At 38.6% G+C, this 25,341-nt stretch overlaps 1 protein-coding gene and 1 long non-coding RNA gene across 3 annotated transcripts in view; both read right to left on the bottom strand.

Annotated features, from left to right (window-relative positions):
* The window catches only part of ap3b1a (adaptor related protein complex 3 subunit beta 1a), a 299,213-nt gene that overhangs the window by 62,987 nt on the left and 210,885 nt on the right, over positions 1 to 25,341 (bottom strand). For both annotated transcript variants that reach the window (XM_043707081.1, XM_043707091.1), the window contains 2 exons: positions 20,965 to 21,037; positions 20,452 to 20,558 (listed from right to left, as the gene is read on the bottom strand). In XM_043707081.1, the coding sequence (XP_043563016.1) occupies positions 20,452 to 20,558; positions 20,965 to 21,037 (180 nt within the window). The remainder of the gene's footprint in view (positions 1 to 20,451; positions 20,559 to 20,964; positions 21,038 to 25,341) is intronic.
* Positions 21,843 to 25,290, bottom strand: LOC122558476. The gene is made up of 2 exons (XR_006314156.1): positions 22,752 to 25,290; positions 21,843 to 22,224 (listed from the first exon to the last, which is right to left on the bottom strand). It is a non-coding gene; the product is annotated as an uncharacterized LOC122558476 (long non-coding RNA).

The following is a 25,341-nucleotide window of genomic DNA, read 5'->3' as shown; positions in this document are numbered from 1 at the left end:
CAGTTCATTCCACATATGATCCACCCTGTGTGAAAAAAATTGCTCTTAGGTCTCTTTTAATCTCTCTTTGCACCTTAAAAATATGCCCTCTAGTTTTGGACTCCTGTACCCTACAGAAAAGACCTTTACTAAACACCATCTATTCCCCTCATGATTTTAAAAATATCTGTAAGGCCACCTCAACCTCCTATGGGGAGAAAGTGAGGTCTGCAGATGCTGGAGATCAGAGCTGGAAATGTGTTGCTGGAAAAGCGCAGCAGGTCAGGCAGCATCCAGGGGACAGGAGAATCGACGTTTCGGTCATAAGCCCTTCTTCAGGAAGAAGGGCTTATGCCCGAAACGTCGATTCTCCTGTTCCCTGGATGCTGCCTGACCTGCTGCGCTTTTCCAGCAACACATTTCCATCTCAACTTCCTATGCTCAGGTGAAAGATGTCCCAGCCTATCTAGTCTCTCCCTATAATTCAAACCCTGTAACATTCCTGAAAATGTTTTCTGCCCCATCTCCAATTTAATATTATCCATCCTTCCTATAACCAGGCACCTAGAACTGTACAGAGTACTTCAAAAGTGGCCTCACCAATGTCCTGTACAATCGCAACATGTCCAAACTCCTATACTCCATGGTCTGAGCATTGAAGGCAGATGTGTTAAATGCCTTAGCCATCCTGTTTACCTGTGACGCAACTTTCAAAGAACAACGTACCTGAACTGTGAAGTTTCTGTTCAACACCACTCCCCAGGGGGCCTACCATTAACTGTACAAGCCCTACCCTTGTTTGTTTTACCGAAGTGCAATACTTTGTGTTTATCTAAATTAAACTCCACCTGTCACTCTTCAGCTTATTGGCCGAATTGAACAAGATCCCTTCGTAATCGTAAGTAAACTTCTTCACTGTCCACTTTATCATCATTTTGGGGTCATCTGCAAACTTACTCACCATGCTTCCTAAATTTTCATTTAAATTGTTTATATCAATATTTATACCATTAAGATATTATTGCCATAGAGGGAGCACGCAAAGCTTCACCAGACATTCTCAGAATAGCAGGACTATCCTATGGAGTGTGGGCAAAGTGGAGCTGTGTTTTTGAGTTTCAAAGAATGAGGGGTGCTTTCGTTGAAATGCAAAAGGAAAATATTAAAGGAATAAACAGATATTTTTGTGCCTGGGAATTCTATAACCTGAGGCAAAACTTGAAAATGAGGGGGATGCCATTTTGAGACTAAAATGAGTAGAAATTCTTAAGTGTTGAGAATCTTCAGAATTCTCAACTACGAGGATTGTGGAGGCTCAGTCTTTGAGTATGTTTAAAGTAGAGGTTGTTAGATTTCTAATTGTCAATACCAAAAGGGGTTATGGAGATAGTGTGGGTAAAAGACTTTGATGTGTTTGATTAGTCAAGATCATATTATATGCTGAAGTGGATCAATGGGCTGAATGCCTATTCCTGCTCCTGCATCTGATACAGCTGTGAAACACTATGGGACTACATTGTAAAATGTAGAAGGTGCCACATAAATTAAAATTTTATTTCTAATTTGTCTCGTAGTCAAAGAAAAAGCTTCCATAGGTGACGGGATCTCGAGATTTCTAAGCCCTCTGACCTTCCTCAATGGCCAGGTTTTCCTGTTCTGGAGAACTAAACCTCCTCTGTAAGCACTGGAATACAATCCATGCTAAGCACACAGGGAGTGGGGAATAAACAGTCTCATTCCTTAACAGCATTGTCTAGAGTCAAGCAGCTTCAAAGGTCTCAATTATAATCTCAGCCATGGATACTGTGTAGTTGTAAAAAAGATTTTTTCTTTTACACAATATGGCATTTTCCGTGAACAATCTGCGTTTTCCACACTAGCATCCTGCGGTTTATGTTCAAGATCTTCAATTTATGCCACATTACAAGCTGTGCTATGTGGTGAAAACCAATTGAAACAGCTTGGAACTGCACAACTCATTTCACTCAGGAAAGCTGGAGACTAAATTTATAACTAGGGGTGAACTAGGATTTTAGTAAGATGCGGCTTTGAACAAACACGTGAACATTATTCTGATCATTTATCTCTGTGGCTTGATGCATCGACTCAATCCAAACGTTCTTCTAAACTAATTTACACTAATGAATGGACATGGCTGACAAAGGCTCTCAACAGCACATTATGAATGCCTTGCCATCAATCAGAAATGAACCTGAAGAATCCGATAGCAAGGGGCATGCCTTTTATTTGCAAACAGTTAGATTTGTTGATTCAAATATCCCCCTCAAACTGGTCTAATTAATCCTTCCTGTCCATCCAAAAGCATCAACAATGTGAGCTGGCGGATCCAAAGGCTGTAAAGGACAAGTGGACTGCTGCTCTTCAGCTGCAATAAACTGTCCTAATCAAGGTAAAGTCAACTGTCATCTTAAAGTGGTGTCATAGGGATAACAAATTGTAGGTAGATAGAAGGGGATAGCTCTGCTTTCAATGCAATTTTGTTACAGGGTGCAGAGTAAAAACTAATGCTCAAGCCAGTGCTTCAGACAAGGCCTGGAATTTTACAAAAAAGGAAGAGATTGTAGAAGAGATTATTGAACATTACTACATTTTATTTATTGCACTGGTGAAGCTGACTTGCTCAAATGACCAATTTTAACTGACCTTTTCTTGCGATCTTAATTATCTGCTTTGTTTTCATGACAGAAAAGCAAATGTGGAAACTCAAAACAAACATTTATGCATCAGTTTCAGGCAGTTCACAATACAGCAGTTATTTGGAACAGTGCTGGACACAACATCAGACCAACAAAGTCTAAGCTCTGATCTGAAATCTGACTATGTGAAAATCTATGCAGGCAGATTTTAAAATATGCATGGCAGGATGACATCTCAGATGGTTTTGCATGGAAGGTGGAATGCAATGAATGTAGCTGTAGTTGTGCAGTGGAAATCTCAAACATTTTGGGTGGAATCATCTACTTCTAACCTCACAATTCAGAGTTATTTAGGTTCTTTTCTTTGAGTAAAATACAGCAATCACCAAAAGTTCTATGCCTTGCCCTCTGTTACCACTATAACCAAGAGGAAAGTGAGAGTGAGAGTCAAATCTGTGGACTCTGTAGGCTTATCCAGCAAACTGTAATTTTAATAAACCAGTTGAACAGCACCATTTAAAAAGTCATTTTAAATACTTGTTAAGCTGCAGCAAGCTTTTCAGGAAGACTGAATAATTTTTTCTCATATTACTGTTGACATTTTGCAAGAAAGCAACAAATTTTATTTTATCTCATCTATAATTCGGGCACAAACCTTTATTTGTCCACGACTTTTCCTCCTGAGTGATTTTACTAAACAGCATTAAGCAATTACTAGGTAAAAATTTAATTTTAAATGTTTATTATAGAAATTTTAAAAGGTATTTTGCACAATAATGAAATAATGGTTGTGTGGGGAAAATAATGCAAACAACGAAAATCCAATTACTGAGTCTGTGATTAAGTATGGGAACGTTTCCAATGATCTGACAAACAATATTAATGGAAACAGTGCACCATGCCCTTTGGTACTGCTAACAATTCAAAACAATAGAACATAATTGGCATGGTGGAGCAGACAAAGGCTCTCAACAGCACATTATGAATGCCTTGCCATCAATCAGAAATGAACCTGAAGAATCCGATGATCAGTTTGGATGAGAACAGACCTGTAGGAGGGTAAGCTTTCACTTTTATGACAGGGTATTAAAGTATTGGTCATTTGACCCAGTATCATCTTATGTGGTTTGCTGTCATACTTCATTTTATATTGCTACTGTGAAATGCATTGGAGTCCATTAGATTAAAGATGCTTTATGAATACAATATATGAATTTCCTGTTTTTGAAGTAGGAAAATGAAAGTACTGCCTCCTGCTTAGCAGAGTGGGGTGGGGGGGGGGGGGGGGGTAAGATTTAATCGGAGTACGCAGTGAGCAAATATCAAACTCAAAAGAGCATTTTCAGATGATCACTATACAGTATGTAGGTAAACATTGCACCATCATTCAAAATGAGTGTAAGGGATAAGCCAAGTAAGAAGATGCTGGTAAGTCTGACCTTGGTGGTAAACAAATTAACTGGTGTCAATTATTGAGTGTTAGGATCAACTGTTACTTGGAGAGGCATGGGTTAAGCAGTAATTGTCAAAGGAAGGGAAAGTAGCAAATTGAATTCAATCCAGAGGAATACAAGATTATGCATTTGGAGAGGGCAAACAAAGCAAGTGAATAGACAATAAACGGGAGGCTATTGAGAGGAGTTGAGGAAGTGGGAAACCTTGCAGTGCATGTCCACTGGTTCCTGAAGGTAGCAGAACAGGTAGAAAAAGTAACAAAGGCAGCATATGGGCTACTTCCCTTCATTGAGCAAGGTAAAGAATACAAAGAAAGGTGGTAATGCTGGAACTATGTAAGAGTCTGGTTAGCCCTCAGCTGGACTTCTGTTCACAGTTCTGGTTACATTATAGGAAGAACATAACTTCTTTAGAGAGTACACAAAAGATTTACAAAAATGTTTGAGCTTTGAAAATTGAAGGTATGAGTAAAGGTTGGATAGGCTATGGATATTTTCCTTAGAACAGAATAGCTTGTAAGGTGACTATATGGATAAAATAATTGAGGTGGCGGATAGTTATGGATCGAGGAAGAGGGGGAAAGTCCTAAGCAATACAATTGCTGTATTTGGGGCGTAGACTAACCTGCAAGTCTGTGGACCAGATGGTGGAAAGTATGATTAGATTGAACAGCCAGTTTATTCAGCCAGCGCAGGCACTATGGGTTGAATAGCCTCCTTCTGAGCCAGACCCTATGATTCTACTTACTTACTGGATATTCTTATACATGAAGAAGTCACATTAGGTAAACTGTATTAACTTTGAAAATTACCTAAGTGAATGAGTAATATGATACCAGTTATGGACATATTTTCCAAATTTTCATGATCATTCCAGTTCTTTTAAGCCTCGTTATTTCAACTATTGTTAACTTAGCCAAACTTAATACATCTATTTTCAAAACAACATCTTTAATTTTCAGTTTGAAATTCTTCTAAATATTCATTTAGGCTCTTTTCCATATTTATACTTGCATACTTAGTTACATTTGGAGTTTGAAGCTTATTTTCTTGCCAGTGGTATGGAATTTATTTATAATGAAGTGAGCTCCAACTATGCAAATGGGTGAAATGTCTAATTGTAAACCAGCCACAAGACCCCGACACTAAGTTAATTGAGTGCTGTCTCATATTAAAAATAATAAATGCACTTGCTGAGATCCCTCTGATATAGGAAAAGTGAAATATCAAAATATCTATCCTTAAATATGCACTGAACATGGACTAATACTTGCAAGGTTATACCGAATAAATAACACATACAAACTTTTCAACAAAAAATACTGCAATTCAGAATTTTAGGCTTTTGCAATTGAGGTCGTTGATTTAGAAACACTTTTTAAAAGAGCAATGAAGAGATGCTGCAGTGTTTTGTAAATGTACATACTGCAGCTGTTATGTTCTGATAGTGGAGGAACGAGTACTTAAGATGGCAGAGGCACTGCCAATCAAGTGTATTGTTTTGTTCTAGATTGTGTCGAGCTTTGAATATGGTTGGAATTGCATTCATCAAGGCAAGTGGAGAGTATTCCATCATATTCCTGAATTGTGCTATGTGGATGATGGATAGGCTTTGGGAAGTTACGGATGAGTTTGATGCCTTACTCATCACAAAATTTCCACCCTCTGACTGGTTCTCACAGTATTTCTATGGCTGACCCAGTTAATATCTGGTTAACAATAACTCCCATGATATCGAAAGTGAGGGATCCAGCACAGGTACTGCTAACTAATATCAAGGGAAGCAGTGTTTCTCTTGAATGGATGAGTCATTGCCTGGCACTTGTGTGGCACAAATGTTATTTGTCACTTTTAATCCAAGCAATGTGAATATTGTCGAACATAAAGTAATATCTTCCATTTCACTTTAAGGCAGCAGCTGAGAAAATGGCAGAAGGATTGTTTCCTTGTTTTAGAGTACTTAACTTGCCTGTTCTAACTGCAGTCTAACATCCTTTAAAAAAATTACTGTTCTCTGTGCCACACCTAAAGCCTGTGTACAGGATTACATCCATAGTGTTAGTTGAGATTAAGTATTTTGAGGTATCAAAGCAGTGGAATGGGTTGCAGCTTGGCATTTTCATATTCCTAATGCTTCACGTGTGTGTAAAAACAATGAGCAGGGGACTCGGCAAGATGGCGGCGATTCTATAGAACTACTGTGGACAGCTCTGCCTAACAGCCAAGGCATACTGGTGTTTTTTGCCATCCCTGGCCAATTTATGTGGTGGAATTATTAGTTTAAAACCTTACCGAACACATATTTGTTAATATTTGGGAGTGGGAAGGATGCCAAAGGGAAAAGGAGCCAGCAAACCACAGCAGGGAGGACAATCCCTTGCAACAACAGGCATATCAGAGACAGCAGCAACAGCAGCCTCTCCTGAACCCCCCCCCCCTTCTTCGAAAGCTGGCTGCCGAAGTTTTTGGGCCTTCACATCAAGTCCAGCAGGCTACAGGTTACAGTGCACAGGTCAGGGCCGGTGCAGCGCCCCCGCTCGGTCCTAGTGCACTTCCATTCATGTAAGGACAAGCAAAAAGTCAGAAGCTTCCAGATCCCTGGAAAAAGATCCGCAGGCACTGCTGTACAAGGGGTCAAAAATCATATTTTTCCAGGATTTCTCTGCAGCTTTAATTCGAAAGAGGAAGTCCTTCGATTAAGTTAAAAAAAAGAGGCTGAGTAACCTGGGCATCCAGTACTCCATGAGATACCCCGCAGTACTCCATTTCAGCCACAAGGACTCCGTTTATACATTTGACTCAGCAGGTAAAGCTAAAAATTTTGTAGACACTTTAAAATAGACAGATTGACCTGAAGAATACAGTTAATGTTTGTTCTCTTTTCCTTCTTTCCCCATGTTTTTCCTTCCTTTCTCCCTAATAATTTCTTTTTTTGGAAAGAGGGGAGAAACTTTGGAATAAGTTGTTCCTTTTTTTTTTAAATAATTGGATTTTCTGATGGGAAATTTTGTGGATGTTCTTTATTGTCTCCCCCTTTTTTTGTTTGTTCTGTTTCTCTTTTAGTCACAAGTAGGGGTGACATGAAGCCAGGGATGGGTGGAGTGCTCATCCTGACTTGGTCTTTTTTCTGTTGATTTAAGGATCATCTCCTTGGTTTTTTTTCTGGCCTAAGGCTGGGGCACAGCCCAGGTTTGAAGGAGCTGTGAAGGAGGGGATGGGTAGGGTGAGTGCCTCCTATGGACAGGGGGAAAAGAGTCTTCCATTCAAAGTTTTATATCTGGAGATGCCACAGACTGAGTGTTTATTGGAGTGCCGTGGTGGGAGAGATAGGGAGGGTATTGAGGACTGAAGTCAAAGTAGACTTGATATCTCTCCTCTTAGGTCTACCGAGTTTACCATCTTTAGACGGGCACGGGGAGAAACTATTTAATATTCTTGCATACTGTGCACGGAAGAACATTCTGATGAACTGGGTGTCTGAGAACCCGCCGGGCTTGCTGGGATGGCAGAAGTTAATTGTAGAGCACATTCCCTTGGATTTTTCTTTACAAACATGGTGCACTACACAACAGACTATTTTTATAAGATGGCAGCCCTACTAGAGTTATTTGGATATAGATTTGTCAGTTATCTTAACTAGGGCATTTGTTTAACCAGGATGGTTAGGTCTCGTAAGCCCCGGGCCCTGGAGGAGGGTCTCCTGAGTTAATACGGGTATATATACAATGCTCCCGTTCCTTTGTTTGGGAGCTTTGCGCTGAGCATAGCTGATCTGTTCTGTTCTGTATTTGTGTTTTTTTATTTTTTTTGGATCTATTTGTTATTTATTGGTGTTGTTTTGCACAGTGTTAGGGTTTGTTTTGTATTATAGAGTAGGTTAGTAGTTAGTAGACAGTAGTTGTATTGTAATTTGTGTTTTTTTCTTATATTATACAGATATTTGTTATTGATTGAAAAATACAATAATTTTAAGTTGGTAAAGTTAAAAAAATTTGCTAATAAATATATTTACAAAAAAATTGAGCAGGGTAGCACTTAGCATAGAAAGTAGAAATCAGCTATTCAGCCCTTTGAGCCTGCTCTGCCATTCGTTGTGATCATGACTGATCACCCAACTCAATAGCCGGTCCCTGCTTCTCACCCATCTCCTTTGATCTCTTTGGCCCCTGGTTTTAACACTCAACTCCTTCTTGAAATCATTCCATGTTTTGGCTTTGACTGCTTTCATTGGTAGTGAATTCCACATGCTCATCACTGAGTGAACAAATGTTTGCTCATCTTCATAGAATGTGGGCACAAAAAAAGCGCTTTTGGAACTGAGAAGATAAACAAATATTAAGCTGTCATTTAACTGACAAATTTACAATGGAACCAACTTCGGGCTTCAAAAAGATGATAAATCAGGGCTCAATTATGTAGTTACAAGTTTCAGTAGTAGTTCAGCCTCTGCCTGCATTCCAGCTGCCATCTTTTGAGTAGAGGAAAGGAATAGGGAACAAATATTTCCTGTCATTTAAAGGATATCAAGCTTCAGCTGGAGAAAACTTGGGGAAAAAAAAAATCAGCCTCAATTTTAAAGAAGACATTGAAGAGTCATCTAGATTTGAAATGTTAGTTTGCTCTCTCCATGGATGCTGCCTGACCCAGTGTCGTTTCCAGCATTTTTTGTTTTCAGTAGATTCCAGCCTCTGCAGTAATTTGCTCCTTGTATTTTGAGCATTGAAAATTTTTTTCTAATCTTTTGTCTTGCTGTTGGTGTTAGAGATATCTTGTCACGCAAGTAATTTATTTTCACTTCTCTTGAATATGTGCTTCTGCAGGATCACAACAAAAAGCCATGCTGCTGACATTTCCCATCCCATATGAGCAAGTTGTCTTTAAGGTCATATGACCCACAGATTAAACTACCAGTCGCATATCTAATGAGAGCGCAACTCTATGGTAACTGAGTTGGTAATTGGCTTAGTCCCTACAGTCACTGATAGGAAACTGGAGCCCATTGCCTGCCCATTTAAATCCAAAACCAAAGATAAGCTTCAGTGTCCAGGTTGAGTATCTAGTGAAATGTCATATGATTGATAACACATTCATGTTCATGTTCATGGGATTGGAAGGACTTCTTGAAGACTTGCAGCTCACAAAGAAATCAGTGTAACCAGATGTTCTGCCCCCAAATTGTAGCAAGGTAATGCAATGGTGAAACAATTGTTGTAAAACCATATCTTTTATTATTCTAAGAAATAGGCACAACTGGGCCATTATTCACTGGAATTTATAAGACAGAGGGGATTTCATTGAAATATACAATTCCCACAGGGCTGGACAGATTGGATGTAGGGGTGCTAATGCCCTAGGCCTGGGGTGTCTAGAACAAAAGGGTCAGAGTCTTGGGTTATGGGGTAAATCAGGGCGGCACAGTGGCTAGCACTGCTGCCTCAGTGCCAGGGACCCTGGTTCGATTCCAGCTTCGGATGACCACACTGTGTGGAATTTGTACATTCTCCCTGTGCCTGCGTGGGTTTCATCCGGGTGCACCGGTTTCTTCCCACAATCCAAAGATGTGCAGGTTAGGAGAATTGGCCACGTTAAATTGTTCAGTGTTCAGGGATGTGTACGTTAGGTGCATTAGCCATGGGAAATGTAGAATAATAAGGTAAGGGGGTCTGGGTGGGATGCTCTGAGGGCCGGTGTGGACTTGTTGGGCCAAATGGCCTGCTTCCACAATGTAAGGATTCTGTTCTATGACATTTCAGACTGAAAGGAGAAATTTCTTCACATGGAGGGTGAACTTGCGGAATTCCTTACCACAAAGCTGTGAAAGCCAAATCACTAGATATATTAAAGAAATAATTTAAGCTAAAGTGATCAACATGTATGGAGAACAAGCGGTAAATATGGCACTGAGGTGGAAGATCAGCCATGATTATAGTGAATGGCAGAGTAGCCTTAACTGGGCCTGCTACTAGTTTCTATAGATTTCTGTTAGCTAAAGGTGTCAGGGGTCTGGGAAATAGTGGGAGAATTGTATGGAGATAAACAATCAGCTGTGGTCAAGTTGAATAGCAGAGAGGGTTTCATGGGCCAATACTGTCAACTCCTTCTCTCATTCTTCTATGTTTCATTAGTGTCCCTTCCGGAAGAGAATCTACCATCCTAACCTGGTCTGAACTACAGCTGACTCCAGACCTATAACAATAGAATAAAATCACTAAAAAAATAAAATCACTAAAACTTCACCAGCAACTATGCAATTTCACTCAAACTCAACAGGCAGTGTGGAAAATGAAAAAGAATCAGACTTGGGGGCAGTGTTAAGAAGATGCTCTCATTTGGGTAATACGAACTAAAATTAACCAGGGAGCAGTCAAGAATGAAAATGAGTATTGTGCAAGGTTTGGAATTTAAGGAAAGAGTGCCATTACTGCAGTATAGATGTCACAGTTTTATACATAAATTATAATACGCACATCTGCAGATTCCATGCAATGTTGACAGTATGCTTGCAGCATAAAATAAATGAAAGCGGTTCTTTAAAAAACCTGCCATCATCAGCATAAAATTAAAGGATTGAGAAAACAGACACACTGGATGCGTGCAACATACAGCACTGTTTCCTCTGGGCATTTATTACCTGTTAAAAACCAATCTTTTGGTGAGTGGCAGTTCAGGGTTTTCGAGAGCAGGCTGCAATATTTCTTCGGGTCTGCTGAGTCATAATTAAAGCTGAACCAAGCGGAATTGGAGAGGGAAGGTCAGCAAGGTGGCGTATGAGAGATGAGGCTAGGCTGATGGGCACCAAATGAACAAATTATGATGGGCCCCACTCAATGTGATGAGGTCAAATGCTTGTTTCTACCCACTGACAGTTCAATTTCCCTGAAATGTCTCTTGATTCACTATGACCTAATTATGAATGAAAAGTTATCAACTGCCCACACCAAGAGGGGCTTAAATACTATTTTCCTAGAGCTTCTAATGTCAAAATGTTATTAGAAACTGTATGTTGGCCAGGAGTTTTTCCAACACAATAAGTGGGTTAATCTAAAACACCAGTGATCGCCATGTAATAATTTTCTAAAAGAGTGAGCTGTATACCCAGAACTATTTTTAATCTTACATTATAGCAACAAAAAACAAAGACATCATATTCAATTGCAGAACATTTTAGATCTGTAAAGTAAAAATATTTTCACTCAAAGACTTCTCAAAATCCTTCTACCCTTTAGCTACTGAACAGCAACTTTTACTGAACAGCTTACTGAAGGTTAAATATCTAATTTTTTTGCTTAATCTAAAAGATTCCCTAATGTGCCACACAGTTTAAATCCAATTTTATTCCAGCTATGACCCACCCCTTGAGAGCAATTTTTATTTAATAATAAAATTGAGTTAATCTTAAAAGATCTTTCTTGCATTTATTAGCTGCCATCAACATGACAGATCACAATTATAAAAAATAAAACCATCCTCATGGAAAAGAAACTAAATCTAACATAAAAATCAAGCATTGTTTTCAGAATAAAATCTACACTTGCTTTACTCCCAATTTTGCATGGGCTCATTATTTAACTGTAGGTCCTTAACAAATAACACATTCAATTATTTTCTGCATAAGAAAGAGCACATTGTAATTAATCACCCACAAAGTTAAATTAATCATCCAGAACCATGTGACAAAAGTATCCAAGAGATCTATAACCTACTTTTTCAGTACCCTTGTTTAACCAACTCACTTTACATATCTAAGCATTTCTTTTTTCTCCCCTTAAAGCAAGAACCTAAATGCTAGTAATAAATTACAAGTTGAAACAGGACAACTGCCTAACTTGCAACAATTAAGTACAAACAGAAGTTTAAATCTAAACATTTCAGAAAAGTTTAATTCTCATTTTTGTAAATTCAAGACATGCATAAACTCTCAATATGCTATTTACAGCAAAGAATACTGGTGGTTTGAGTGGGTGTCTAGTACATATTTAAGTCCAAGGTAAAAATCAATGATAGCGTGCATTCTTATTGGAATTAGCTTTCTCATCTCTCTCAAAGGGCTTTGTGTGACTTGAGACACTAAAATGCATATGGAGAACGAGAAAGGGTGTCCAAGTTGCTCAATATCTTCCCAACTATAGATATAAACCACAATGTAATAGAGTAGAATAGCCTCTTTACTGTGTCTATTGTGTACGGTAGAAGTGACAAGAAAAACAAGACAGCTTCCTCCAGGACAGAGGGTATTACATGGACCTGGAATTTAGTAGCTCTCAGTTTGGAGAGGCCGTTGTGAGTTGCTGCCATTCTGCCATCTTGGAGAGAGTCTGGCTGCTGCCCCATAGGTGGTTAACCATGGTTCATGCAGGGAAGAGGGTGGCTATATTTCCTTGCTGATAGTGATAACAATTTTACAAGTCTGTGCATTTCAAACAACTCACATTTGCATGATTGGAGAATGGGTCTGATGGGGCAGTAATACTAGACATGGTGATAATTCCTCCTGGATGGCTTTCCAAAATGCTCTGATTAGAGACAAGACAAAAGAAAAGCTGAATCTGGCCAATCCTATCAGATATTCTTTTGACAGGAAAGTAGGGAATCAGTGTAGTTTAATGGGATGTGATACACTATGTCCAAATTTCAATGACAGTTGAGAGACCGTATACAAAGACACTCCACTATTCTCAATGACTGGTACGCAGGTCTTGCTCCAGTATTTCTTGACTTCTTGTGCATTGTCAGTCAATTTGGAGAGGAGTACAATATACAGGGCAGATAGATTTGTGGCTATCTTTGTGGCTGAGAATGAGTACCTCCACAAGGTTTGCAATGCTGTTTAGAAAATAACAATTCCTGTGACAACTGCTTTATTTACAAATATCATACCAGTACAACATATCCTGGTTTTGCAGTTATCCACTGACAAGAACCTTGCTGTGCACTGTCAAAGTCATTGAAGTTGCAGAGGATCACATGAACCAGCTCACCATCTTAAGTTAAAACTGGCCACTTTTAGTAATGTGCTGTCACAAGTTACTTTGTACTTGATCGCATTGGCTTGCATTAATTGAATTACTGCTGATTTTGTTCCTTAAGATAATTTGCAAACTGAAAGGATCACTGATTATTTGAGCTTCTACTGCTGATCCCTGACTTGCTTTAAACAAAGTGGCTTTCGGAGCCATTTCAGAGTATGATTAAGAATCAACTACACTGCAGTAGGTCTGCCATCAAATTTGGCCCAGACTGGGTAAAGAGGGAAGATTTTCTTCTCTAAGGGCAATAATAAATGTGCTGAGTTTTTAATGAAATTCAGCAATTAGATTGCTACCATTAGTAATACTTGCACTTTAATTCCAGATTTATATATTAATTGAATTTAAATGTCCCAGCTGCTGTGGTAATTTGAACTCAGGCCTCTGGATCACTAACTCAGGCCTCTGGATCACGAACTCAGGCCTCTGGATCACGAACTCAGGCCTCTGGATCACTAACTCAGGCCTCTGGATCACTAACTCAGGCCTCTGGATCACTAACTCAGGCCTCTGGATCACTAGACGTCCTGACAAAGGGCCAGCGGACTGGAAATGTTAACTGCTTTCTCTCTACAGACGCTGCCAGACCTGCTGTTTCTCTCACACTCTATTTCAGATTTTCAGAAACTGGAGTGGAGTGTTTACTCTAGATTACCAGTAAACTACCATTCTCATGATCAATGCTTATGGAAGTCATCAAAAGTTTATGACCAAATAATAAGACCAAACCACTGCACCCAGAGAAGTACAAGCTGGGACAATAAATACTAAGAGGTTACTTCAGTATAATACAAGTAGCATCTAAATCGGTTTGTGTTTGAAAAGTTGACATTTAGCAAAGGATTCAGAAACTAGATTTCAATCTTCAGTTTATATCCACTTCAACAGAATATTCTAATTTCGCAAAGTGGGCACGAAACAGGATGTCCACTCTCCCTCCACCTGCTTCTGCCCCATTAAAAAAAATACCTGAAAGATCGTTACAGCCTGTACTATGAAGTAGATTGCCTTTCCAGGTAAATGTAGCTACTTTGTACAGAATCTAGAACCAGCGTTACCTATATAGTATCAAAAACCTACTGGAGACAGAAAAAGGAATTTAAATTGAAGTGCTAAATCATGCTCTGAATTGTCAGATTTAAAATATATTATTTAGCCGTCCTCAACATTCTCAGTGCAATTTGATGGCAAAATGCAGTAGTTTCTGGCAGATACATGACTTGCTTCAATTCCAACAGTAGCAATTTAAGGTTAATTCACTGTCTCAGGATTAACAAAAAAAGAACTATTGATAGACAAGTCATTGCCTTTTATATATTGGGATGAAAACAATAAAATTACAATAGGTATTGTAGTTACCAACCTCCAGAAAGGTCCTGTAACTGATTAAATAAATTCTACAGATTGTAAATGAAAAGGAATAATGATCCTTCCAAGAAGCTGAGTGCAATTCTCCCCAAATTGTATCGATGTATAGTAGCTGCCCTACACATGGCACCGATGTTTATTGATCTACTAATGACCAACGCTTATTTAATCCTACAATTTGACCTATTTTCAAGAAAGAATGAGGAACCAACAATATCGAATGACCTGGAATCCAACACAAATAAACAAACTAATCTGTTATATATACACATCAAATCCGTGGTTTTCATATGAAACAATGCCAAAATGCATTTACACATATTAGAAAAGCAGGATATCATAAAATATATAAGTATTTATGACTGAACATTCAAGTGAAAATTGTTTTAAAAAGCATTCCAAACCAATTAATATAAATTCATATTGTAATGTGTCACTGTACAAGCATCAATGGAAAGCAACAATATTTTTCCAAGTTATATTTGAGCATTGAAACAAGTGTGAAAAGCATGAAAATATGAAATAGGAAATCAATAATTTTTCTACAAACTGGTACATTCTTTGAACAAATACAAGACTTGGAAGACATAAGAAACAGGTTCCTTCAAATTGGTAGCAGCCTTACCAAAGTCTGCATATTAACGAAGCACATCAATAAGCAATTGATTTAAATAACCAAGCATGTAACATTGGATGGGTCAAAGCAAGTTCAGGAAAGAACCAATGAACATACATGCATGTATTTTTATGTATGTCGCCTGGAAATGAAACTGTTAAAGTGTTGTGTGAGGCACTACAGCTGTACCCTACATAGTGTCCTTAAAACAATTTAGTAAGAATGCTTTACTGAAATAATCCACACATGACTGCTTGGCCTCTTCTCCCTCCCGTTAAAACTCACTGAGGTGACAATAACCCATTCAATCTTCCCTACCTTGTTGTTATTTTGGAAAAACATCATCACATTTTGAGACACGAACTGCAAGGTTATGATGGCAACACCAGTGACAAGTGATTGCAAGGGATGAGTAGTAGGGTGAACATATTTGCTCCAAAACAAAAGCTGCCTACTTCTACCTTATTAACATCACTCAACCTCTGTTCCCTCAAACGAGTCTTTCTTTTGCAGTAGAGAGATTATTTGTTGAATTATGCAGTCCCTTTAAGATCTCAGTATATGGGCAAAAAATGAAGAAACTGTTCCTTTTTAAATAGACTGCTAACATGTGTGATGGACTGAAGGGACTTTACTGAAAAGATGCAATTAACTGGCCTCATCTAAACTATATGATACTATATTGAAAGTATTTCAATTGGCACCAGTGTTCTGGGACAAAGCAAAAATAATAAAATTTTAAAAAAAGTTTCCATGGCTAACTGATCCAAGAAATTCAGTTTCTATGGGCGTCAAAGCAGGAAAAGATACAATAAATTGTGATATGTCCATCATTTATTTTATTCTTTCATGAGACATTGATGTTGTTGGCTTGGCCAACATTTATTGCAGTTCAGAGTCAGAGTCAATCACATTGCTGTGGGCTTGGGGTCGCATATAGATCAGACCAGATATAAACTGTAGATTTCCTTCTCCGAAGGATATTATCAAATTAGTTGGGATTTTACAACAGTGGTTACGTACTTTCCCATTAGGCTGGCTTTTAATTCCAGATTCTTAAACTGAATTCGAATTTCACATCTGCCATGTGGGATCAAACTCCTATACCTAGATCAACCTGGGTTCTGGACTATGAGCCTATTGATATGAGAACTTCACCACCACCCTCCCTATTTCAGTAAATCTGCACAATGTATAAGCGACCCAAGTCATAAAACAGTTATCACTTCTCTATACAAAATTTGAGAAACTTCACCTCAGGTTTGTTATATTGTTTGGTTGAGTATAACTCTCAGCTAAAAACAAAAATGATTAGCCCATCTCAAGATTTTGTTGACAGCACTGAATCAACCCAGCATTTCTCCAACATCTATCACAGCCACAGATATTACCACAATCTAAATTCTTAGTTCCATTTGACACTCAATTACAACTAAACAGCAAGGATTTAAAACTGCAACCCCAAAAGCTGCAGTGCCGTAGGTTCATGTGAGAACATTTCTGGCCCACTGGATTGGAAGCATGATTTCAATTCAGTTTAAAGTGAAAAACATAGAATAGGCCATTCCAATCCATTTTATTACATACATCTCCTGATCGAAAAGTAACAAATCAATGCACAATTCACCTCTTTAAAATGATTTTCTCTTATATAATTTCACCCCAGTGGAGATAAAAGCCCATTTTGAACAAGATACTTGCAAATTATATTGCCAGATTCTACATTTAATAAATAACTTATCCTGACAACTCAGCCATGTTTTGTTGCAAGTAGATGAAATTTATGGGAAGAAAGTTAGCACATAAGACATGATCTCACACAAGTAATCCTAGAAGTATTTTATTCTATGCAGGAAAAATCTGCCAGGTTTCCCATCCAAATTAGTATCCTGCAATCCCTGCTGACAATGTGGAGGTATTGATATTGGGGCAGTACAAGACCACAAGCAGCTACAAAACTCATGATAAAATAGCTTGCTCATACCAAGGGCAAAGCATATGCTTTAAGATACATCACTCAACTAAAGTACTAGAGGTTGATAGGCTACGAAATAATTGTGGCCCAGCACAGGTTGAATATTTTCAGGCGAGGAGAAATATAGAAACACAGAACATAGACAGGAGTAGGTCAATAGACAAGAGTAGGCCATTTGACCCCTCAAGCCAGTTCCACCATTTAGATGAGCTCAATGCAATTGTCTCCTGTACACTGAACCAACAAAAATAGACTGAGTGACCATTTCATGCAACACTTCTACTCGGTCCAAAAACATGACCTTGACCTCCTAGTCACTTGCCTTTCTGAATTACTATCTTGCTCTTAAGATCATATTACTGCCCTATGTTAGTTTCAGCACTCCAGCAATAAAGTTTCAGCTTTGATCTCCAGCGTCTGCAGACCTCACTTTCTCCTCCTAGTCACTTGCCTTTCTGAATTACTATCTTGCTCTTAAGATCATATTACTGCCCTATGTTAGTTTCAGCACTCCAGCAAAGTCCAACAAAAGCTACAGGGGTAGCATTTCGTTTTCAGTATAGGAACATTACAGTTTTTGCATTCAACATTAGAATTCAAGAACTTTAGACCATAAACTGTCTTTTTTGGGATGATTCCCCTCTATCACACACATGCATAGATGATATCTGGTTGGCTTGGTCTGCTTTCAGCACAGCTGACCCACTGTGAATGCATTCAGGGAATGGGGGAATCACTGGCTAGGCAGTATTTATTGCTCAACCCTAACTGCCATTGTGAAGGTGGTGGGGAGTTGCCTTTTAAACCACTGCAGTTCACTTAGTGTAGGGACAACCAGGGAGGGAATTCCCAGATGTTAGCCTAGTGACAATGAAGGAATTGCAACATACTTGTATAAAAAATTTGTTTGACCTATTTGGAGTGCTATGTGCAGTTCTGGTTACCATACTGTAGCAGAGATGTGGAGGTTTTGCTGAGAGTGCAAAAGAAGTTTACCAGAATGTTGCCTGGATTGGTGTGTATGCTCTAGAAGGATAGGTTGGACAATCTTGGATTTTTTGGTAGAGTGTCAAGGTCTGAGGGGTGACTAGATCGAAGTATATAAAGTTATGAGATGCATGGATAGAGTGGAAAGTCAGAGTCCTTTTTTCCAGAATGGAAATGTCAATTTTTGAGGGGGAACACCCATTGGTTTAAGGTGAGAGGGTCAAGTTAAAAGGAAATGTGCAAGAGAAGGTTTTTAGGCAGAGGGTGGTAGGTGCCTGGAATGGACTAAGACAGGAGGAGTTGGTAGAGACAGATATGGTAGTAATGTGTAAGTGACATTTAGGTAGACACATGAACAGGCAAGAAAAAGACAGTTATGAACCACAGATGGAATTAGATTTGAATGACATCATGGTGGGCCCAGACATGGTGGGCTGAAGGCCAGTTCCTGCAATGTTCTATTTCCAAGTCAGGATGGTGAATTGCTTGGAGGGAAACTTGCAGGTGGCAGTGGTTCCAGCTATCAGCTGCTTTGGCGTTGGAGATGGTAGCGGCTGTGCGTTTGATTTCCAAAATAGGAAATCAATCGTTGAATCAAATTATCATGCTTGCAACCTATTCATCTTCTCAGAGGCAAAGTGTCCAAAGCACTTTTTAAAAAGTTCCGAGTTTTCTTACTGTCCAAATTGAAGACTTCCGCATTATATTCAGAATTTAACCATGTTCTGATATGTGTATTATACAATGTAAATGCTTAAAATAAGTAAAATAAAAACAATCAATCATTCTCATTTGAAAGAGAGAAACATTTTGTGTCAGTGCTAGCATGTAGTAAACCAAATATTCAAGTCATCCCAAACTGAGCGCTTTTAGCTCATTGTCTTGTACTATTATTGCAGGGGACTTCTTTAAAATGTTAGTTTTTTAAACATTCTGTTCTGGAATGCAGGCATGTTACTACCCACCCCTAAAGTCTTGTAAAATAGCAAGATAACCTCTGTTGAAACTGTTAATAACAACTTCTACCATATACTGTTGTTTTTAACAAAGTTAAAACCAAACTTGTGCTATTAAACTTTTTTTAGGATTTGACATTCTGGTTCCCATAACACCAAAACGACTATTTTGTATTTTGTAAAACTCTGCATACAACTATGTAGTGATGCTTAAGGGTATGTCTGCACTGCGATCCAACAACTGACAATTGAACCTAGTAGTACCCATTAGAGTAGTACGAACAAACGTTAACCAAAATCCAGATATGTAGATATCGTGTTAGCCAAATGCCCTGGTGAGTAGGCTGCTTTCAGGTATTTCGTGCTTTCTTTTTTGAGAGGTATTTGTCTTCTGGTTAAATGGCATAGCATTAAAATACCAACTGTTGTTTTTATTTTGTTCTTGATGCTGTATGTCCTGCAGTGTTTCACCAGCAAATACTCACATTCTTTATATTTTTACTATTTGATGTGACTTCATGTGCAGATTCTGTCCGAAGCCGTAGTCAAAGTGGTTATCCCAACAGAAAGGTACACTTTCAGTTCATTCTTACTACTACTGCTACTACGACTAAGCAGCCTATTTGCGACAAGACTTTTAGTAGGAAATCAAAAGGTGCTAAGGAGCCTTGGAGGTACACATTGCTGGTGCTGCACATCAGTGGAGGGAGATAATGTTTCTAGATGCAATGTCAATCCAGTAGGCTGCTGTGTCCTGGATGGTATCAAGCTTCGAGTGTGTTGTTGGAGCTGCACTTATCCATGCAAATAGGGAGTATTCCAAATACTCTTGATTTGTACCTTGTAAATGGGTGGACAGGCTTTCAGGAGTTGAGGCAAGTTACACACAGTCTAAATAACTATGGTCTCCCCAGTTCCAAAGAAGAATCATGTTCCATGTGAAATGTTATATCTGCTCCTCTCCCTCCACAATTGCCACCAGACTGGCCAAGTTTCTTTTTTTTTTATTTTAAGTTTTCTATATATAGTATACTAAAAAACAAGGATTATTCCTAGACTCTGAAAATTTTTCCATTTTTTAAAACCATATTTTAGAAACTAATTTTGCAACCCCACAAATTTTTGGTTGACTGTCTGGGATACAAGCTGTGTAATTAGAATATATGGCATGCTAAATTTGGCAGGCTTGGGAGGATCAGGTGACTCTGAATTGACAGTTCCTAAAGCTCTCCAGCTAGGGACTATTTTTGTACATATTGAAGATTTACAATGAAAGATTGATTATTATGAGTGCACAATTCCACTGTATAATTGAATGCCAGGAAAACTAGAAGAACCTAGCTTTCCTTGCCTCGCAATTCTAATATTTCTCAGAGCCTGAAAGCCATTAAATACATTCAACATTCAGAAAATAGCCACTGGCATATACTTACATCAATGACAACAGCAGTACTGGAAAGCGATAATCCTTCTAAATCAGCTGCTAATCTTGAAGCCATTACTGGTTTCGGGAGGGTGACTGGTGTTGACACATCAGAAACTACAAGACAGCAAGATAAAGTCTGAATTAGAAATACAAAAAGGCATATCATTACCTCCTGACCAAGAATAGGTCAGTTAAAACAATCGTTGTATTAATGCACTGTACTGGCTAAAGTTCATATTTCATTTTACCTTTTGTCAATAGAATAAAATTTCATTAATTGTTAAAACACAGAAATTGAAAACTTCAATTTTACTTAAGTCGAACTATACAGCTGTTGAACCACGAAATAACAAAATGCAATAAATATTTCTATAACTGCCCCCATTTCATTGATTGCACCTAGTTAAATGATCAGTGAGTTTATTTCCAAAAAACCTCATCACAATTTATATTATAATCAACTGCTTAATTAAATGCTCAGTTTTAACACTACTTTGCACGTCTTTGTATCCACACTTACAGTCAACCAAATCCAACAGTGAAATTTCCTGTTTGGCAGCCTTGACCACCGATACTGCTTTTTTCTCTTCTTTCTGTTAAACAAATAAGATTTCCTTAGCAACTCAAAATAGTATTTAACATGAGAAAAATCATGCAAAACAAAGTAAATGTAAAATAAATGCAGGGTCTAAATATGCTTAGGAATATATTAAAAATAAAATAAAATTTTAAAGCAAGTCTGTCATCCAAAATTGCAGATGCAACATTACTCAACAATTTTCATAGCCCTTTCCTATTTCAGTGTATCCATAATATTAATAAACGTACATTATAATATCAGTTCAAAATTGAACAGATTAGACAGCATTTATTTTTCCGTAATTCTTAAAAATTGAGACTGTATTTCATAATGTTAGATTAATAAATGAATAAAGAACTGCACTAAGAATCATCCAACATTTTAGAGAAAAATAACCCAACAATTAAATTTAAAAAAAAATTATTTTGTTACTGCTGCATGTGTTAGAGGAACTGTTGGCAGACTTGGAAAGAAATATGCACTTCAATTTCTCTGGGGTTTTGGCTTGAAGCCTATCCAGACTGATGAGATGACAGTCACTTTTTACTGATGCCAGAAGGGATCCCAAGAAAAATGAATTTGGACAGTCTCAATATAGTTTTAAGAGGAGCAAGGTCTGCAGCAAAAAGAAAACAGTCCATCATTTAGCAATCTCAGGATAGCTTTGTGAAAAATTGAAATGTCACAGAGCTTCAGGAAAATTCTTCTGAAGTTTAAGGCACAACACTGGAACGAGTGACGAAAGTCTTATTCTGCATCCAACATAAGATGCACCTAGCCTGAAAGTGCTTGATGCAAACTCTTTACCGGTGACTTACCTCATCTTCAGCCAAGTTCAGTGTTTTATGATTGAGTAGCTTACATTTAAAGGTCAAATGAAAGCTTACGTTAGAAAGCGAAACACAAGTTTCCACAGTACTTAAAATCATTTAGATTTTAAAATTAAAATTGACATCCATGGCAGAGCTCAGCTCAGACTAATATATTGCAAGGAGTGTTCACTATTTCTTGACCACAATTCCTCTTCTGAAACAATTCAATGAGGTAATGACAGCAGAAAAAGGTAGATTATTGTCCTCATTATATCGTTTATCCTCCTCTCTCATAAAGCCATTAGATTCCTTGTAAAGAATGGGTCCAAAGCTCAAAAACTTCTTGATACTGAACATCTTCATTGATGTTTAACCCCAAGTTGTCATTCTGCATGCACAAGCAAAGACACAGGATTAACAAACTGTTCAGTTCTGGATGGCATCACAGCAGAATTAAATCCTTCTCTCATTCAACAGGTGTTAAATGTATGCACTTCCAGTCAATCACCAGCTGGCTGTCAAGGAAAAAACACATGGAATTTCCTGCCCTCAACCCAAAGATGCTAAATCCAATTGCTGCATCTCCATTGCTACTGTTTAAGGTGGTTTAGTATGTGAGATTTACGGTCTGGGTTAACAAGTTAAACCACTGGAAAGATCCTCTGTGACTCTTACAAAGATTCACGTGGTCATATGCTACTCGCAAGCACTGTCTATTAAATGCAATGTATTAACAACAACCAAAAAGTAGTACTGATAGAGCCAGAGTGCAGAAAATTCTCTGGCACAGGATAGAATGCGACAAAGTCGGCCCAGGGACCAATATTGCAACTTATTAACTTGCTCAATTTCACACACTTGTACAATTTAGGAAAATGCCATCAGGAATGACATTAACAAAAGCAATTTACTTACCTTTCTTGTGTCTTGGCTGGATGCCCAAATATTGCTACAAGAGGGTGGATGGCAAGAACTCGAGTGGTGACAAATAAACAAACTGATGGACTGTAAGTATGCAAGTGCAACCCTGACAGTAAAATTAGAGGGACTCTCTAATTCCACAAAAATATCCCAAACCTCCTCTTAGGATCGTATCAAACAACAATAGGCTGGGGCTGTTTGCCCTGGAGCATTGCAGGCTGGGAGGTGACTTTATGGGGGTTAATAAAATCGTGAGGGGCACAGACAGGCCAGACAGAGAAGACAGGCAGAGCCAGAATGAGCCAGCATGCCAGAGAGCAAGACAGACAGACAATGCCATGAAGGCTGCTGGAAACAAGGATAAGAATCATACAATCAAAGTGTTGCTTTGGGAGCCGTCAGAGGACGGTGAGCACCGTCAGGATGTGTAACTGGAACGCAGGTGTAAAACAGGATATGGTCAGCAAAGTTTAGATGAGAGGAAGGTTTTGGAGTTTGGAAAATGGAAGGGTGACCAGAAGAACAGGGGAACAATCAAATCCAGAGGTAACACATACACAAATCAGACTTTCAGTGAATGAGCTGAGGCAGATGTAGGATTGAGTTATTTTTCCATAATTTTGACTTAATTAAGGAAGTGATGAACTAAATTGTACTTTGACTGAGGTTAGTTTCTACAGAGACTTTCTGTAAAGAATAGCAATATGGCCCCAGTCAAAAGTAGGATTTATGGTTTTATGCCTGAGTCCGTTAAGGAGTAAATATGTGAATCTAATTTTAGATAAAAGATTTTTTCTTATAAGTACAACTGTGCTTTAAAATTGTTGTTTTGTAGCTTAAAGCATGTGACAGGCCTATGTTATTAATTTAATTGGGTAATTAATAGTTTGATTAGTTTTAGGCAACAATTGTGGACTCATGATTCTTTTAGTTTAAGGATATGAAGAGGCTTTGGAATATGAGAATACTTGAATATATCGTATTGGGAAGTATATACGGTATAACATTACTGGGGGGGGGGGGGGGCAAAAGAGAGATTATACTACATACTCAAAGCAGATGACCAATTTTCTAACGCCACGTCACCTTGGTAGAGATCTATGAATTTGGAAGGTAAATGGGACAAGGTGTCATGAAAAAAAATGTTTGACTTACATTTCAAAAAAGAACCAGGAGATAGTAAGAAGTGTTATCAGTAACAACCCAATTAGGAATTAGCTTAAGACTGTTTAGCCAATCTGAAATTGAACTCACGCTTTCCATGACCAGCCAATTAGAGTTCAAGATAATTCAGACTGGTGTGGTACACAAAGGAAGATCAAAGACTGAAGGTCAACTTTAGTCAACAATGTGCTCAGTTACCCAGGTTTGATAGCTCATGTCCCGAAATGGATCGGTTGAAAATAACTTAATGTTTTGTACTTGTTATGATAAACTTATCTTGCAAAACATGTAGAAACATTCATTCAGATAACAGGGTAGAAATTATTTGCTGTAATGGTTTGGAATTGCATTCGTGGTGGAATTGAAAGCAATGAGCATTTTACATTGACCTATTGTGGATTCACAGACCAAATACATGCTGCCACTGACACTGCTGAAATGGCGAAAACACAGGACAATCAGATTGGCTGGCAGCACTGAGACACAAGTGAAGGGCAGAAGCCCCATTTCCAGTTAATTATGCTCCTCAGAATTTAAAATAGCTGTAAGATTGCTGCTGTCAGCAAAGATGCAGGATGAAAAATCCTGACCAACGTCTCGAACATCTCAGTATTTAGTTGCAGGCAATTTTTGCTCATCCACTATTGAATGTTGGACAAGCAGCATCACAAATGGTTAATGTGGAAGATTTGAGAGAACTGGGCATGGTCAGCATTCATGTGGAATGTGATGTGTTTCTGAGTGATGACATAAGAGGCAGCATACAGATGATAAACAGGTGGTGGCCAAGGATAGATTATTGGGGAACTCCAGGGATAAATGTGTGGCAAAGGGTAGAGGAGGCATTGCAGATGATTCATGGCTAGGTTCAGATGGACAAGAATGGTGATGGCCCTACACAGGTGGGGAGCAGTGCAGAAGCATAACAGGAAGCTGGTATCCATAGCTGAAAAAAAATACAAGGATAAGAAGTCTTGAAAGAACAATGCATTTGTTACTCAAATCAGGGTCATTTCAGCACTGTAGTAGCAGCGAAAACCACATTTGAGCAGCAAAAACATTGAATGCAGAAAAGAGATGCATGGATTTAGGAGGCTACAATCAAGTACTCTGGAGAGGAAGGAAAATTCAAAAATGAAATGGGAGCTTGCAAGGGCTGAAGAGTGTTTTACTGGGTGGTGATGGCGACAGATTTAATGGGGAGTTGAGTACTTGAGAAGTGGGAATTAAGGTTAGAGGCAGGAAGAGAAATCAGTTGGCCATTGATTTAATAAGATTAGGGTACAGAGAGCAGGAGCTGGATCCTCAAGGTGAGCTCAGAGGTGGGACAGGGAAGGGGAGGGGACAGAGAAGGGAAGGGGAGGGGAGACAGGGGAGGGGAGGGGAGAGGGGAGACAGGGGAGAGGGGAGACAGGGGAGA

This window comes from Chiloscyllium plagiosum, chromosome 2 (assembly GCF_004010195.1).
Source record: "Chiloscyllium plagiosum isolate BGI_BamShark_2017 chromosome 2, ASM401019v2, whole genome shotgun sequence".
Taxonomy (NCBI): domain Eukaryota; kingdom Metazoa; phylum Chordata; class Chondrichthyes; order Orectolobiformes; family Hemiscylliidae; genus Chiloscyllium; species Chiloscyllium plagiosum.
This window is presented reverse-complemented; position numbering and strand designations above follow the sequence as displayed.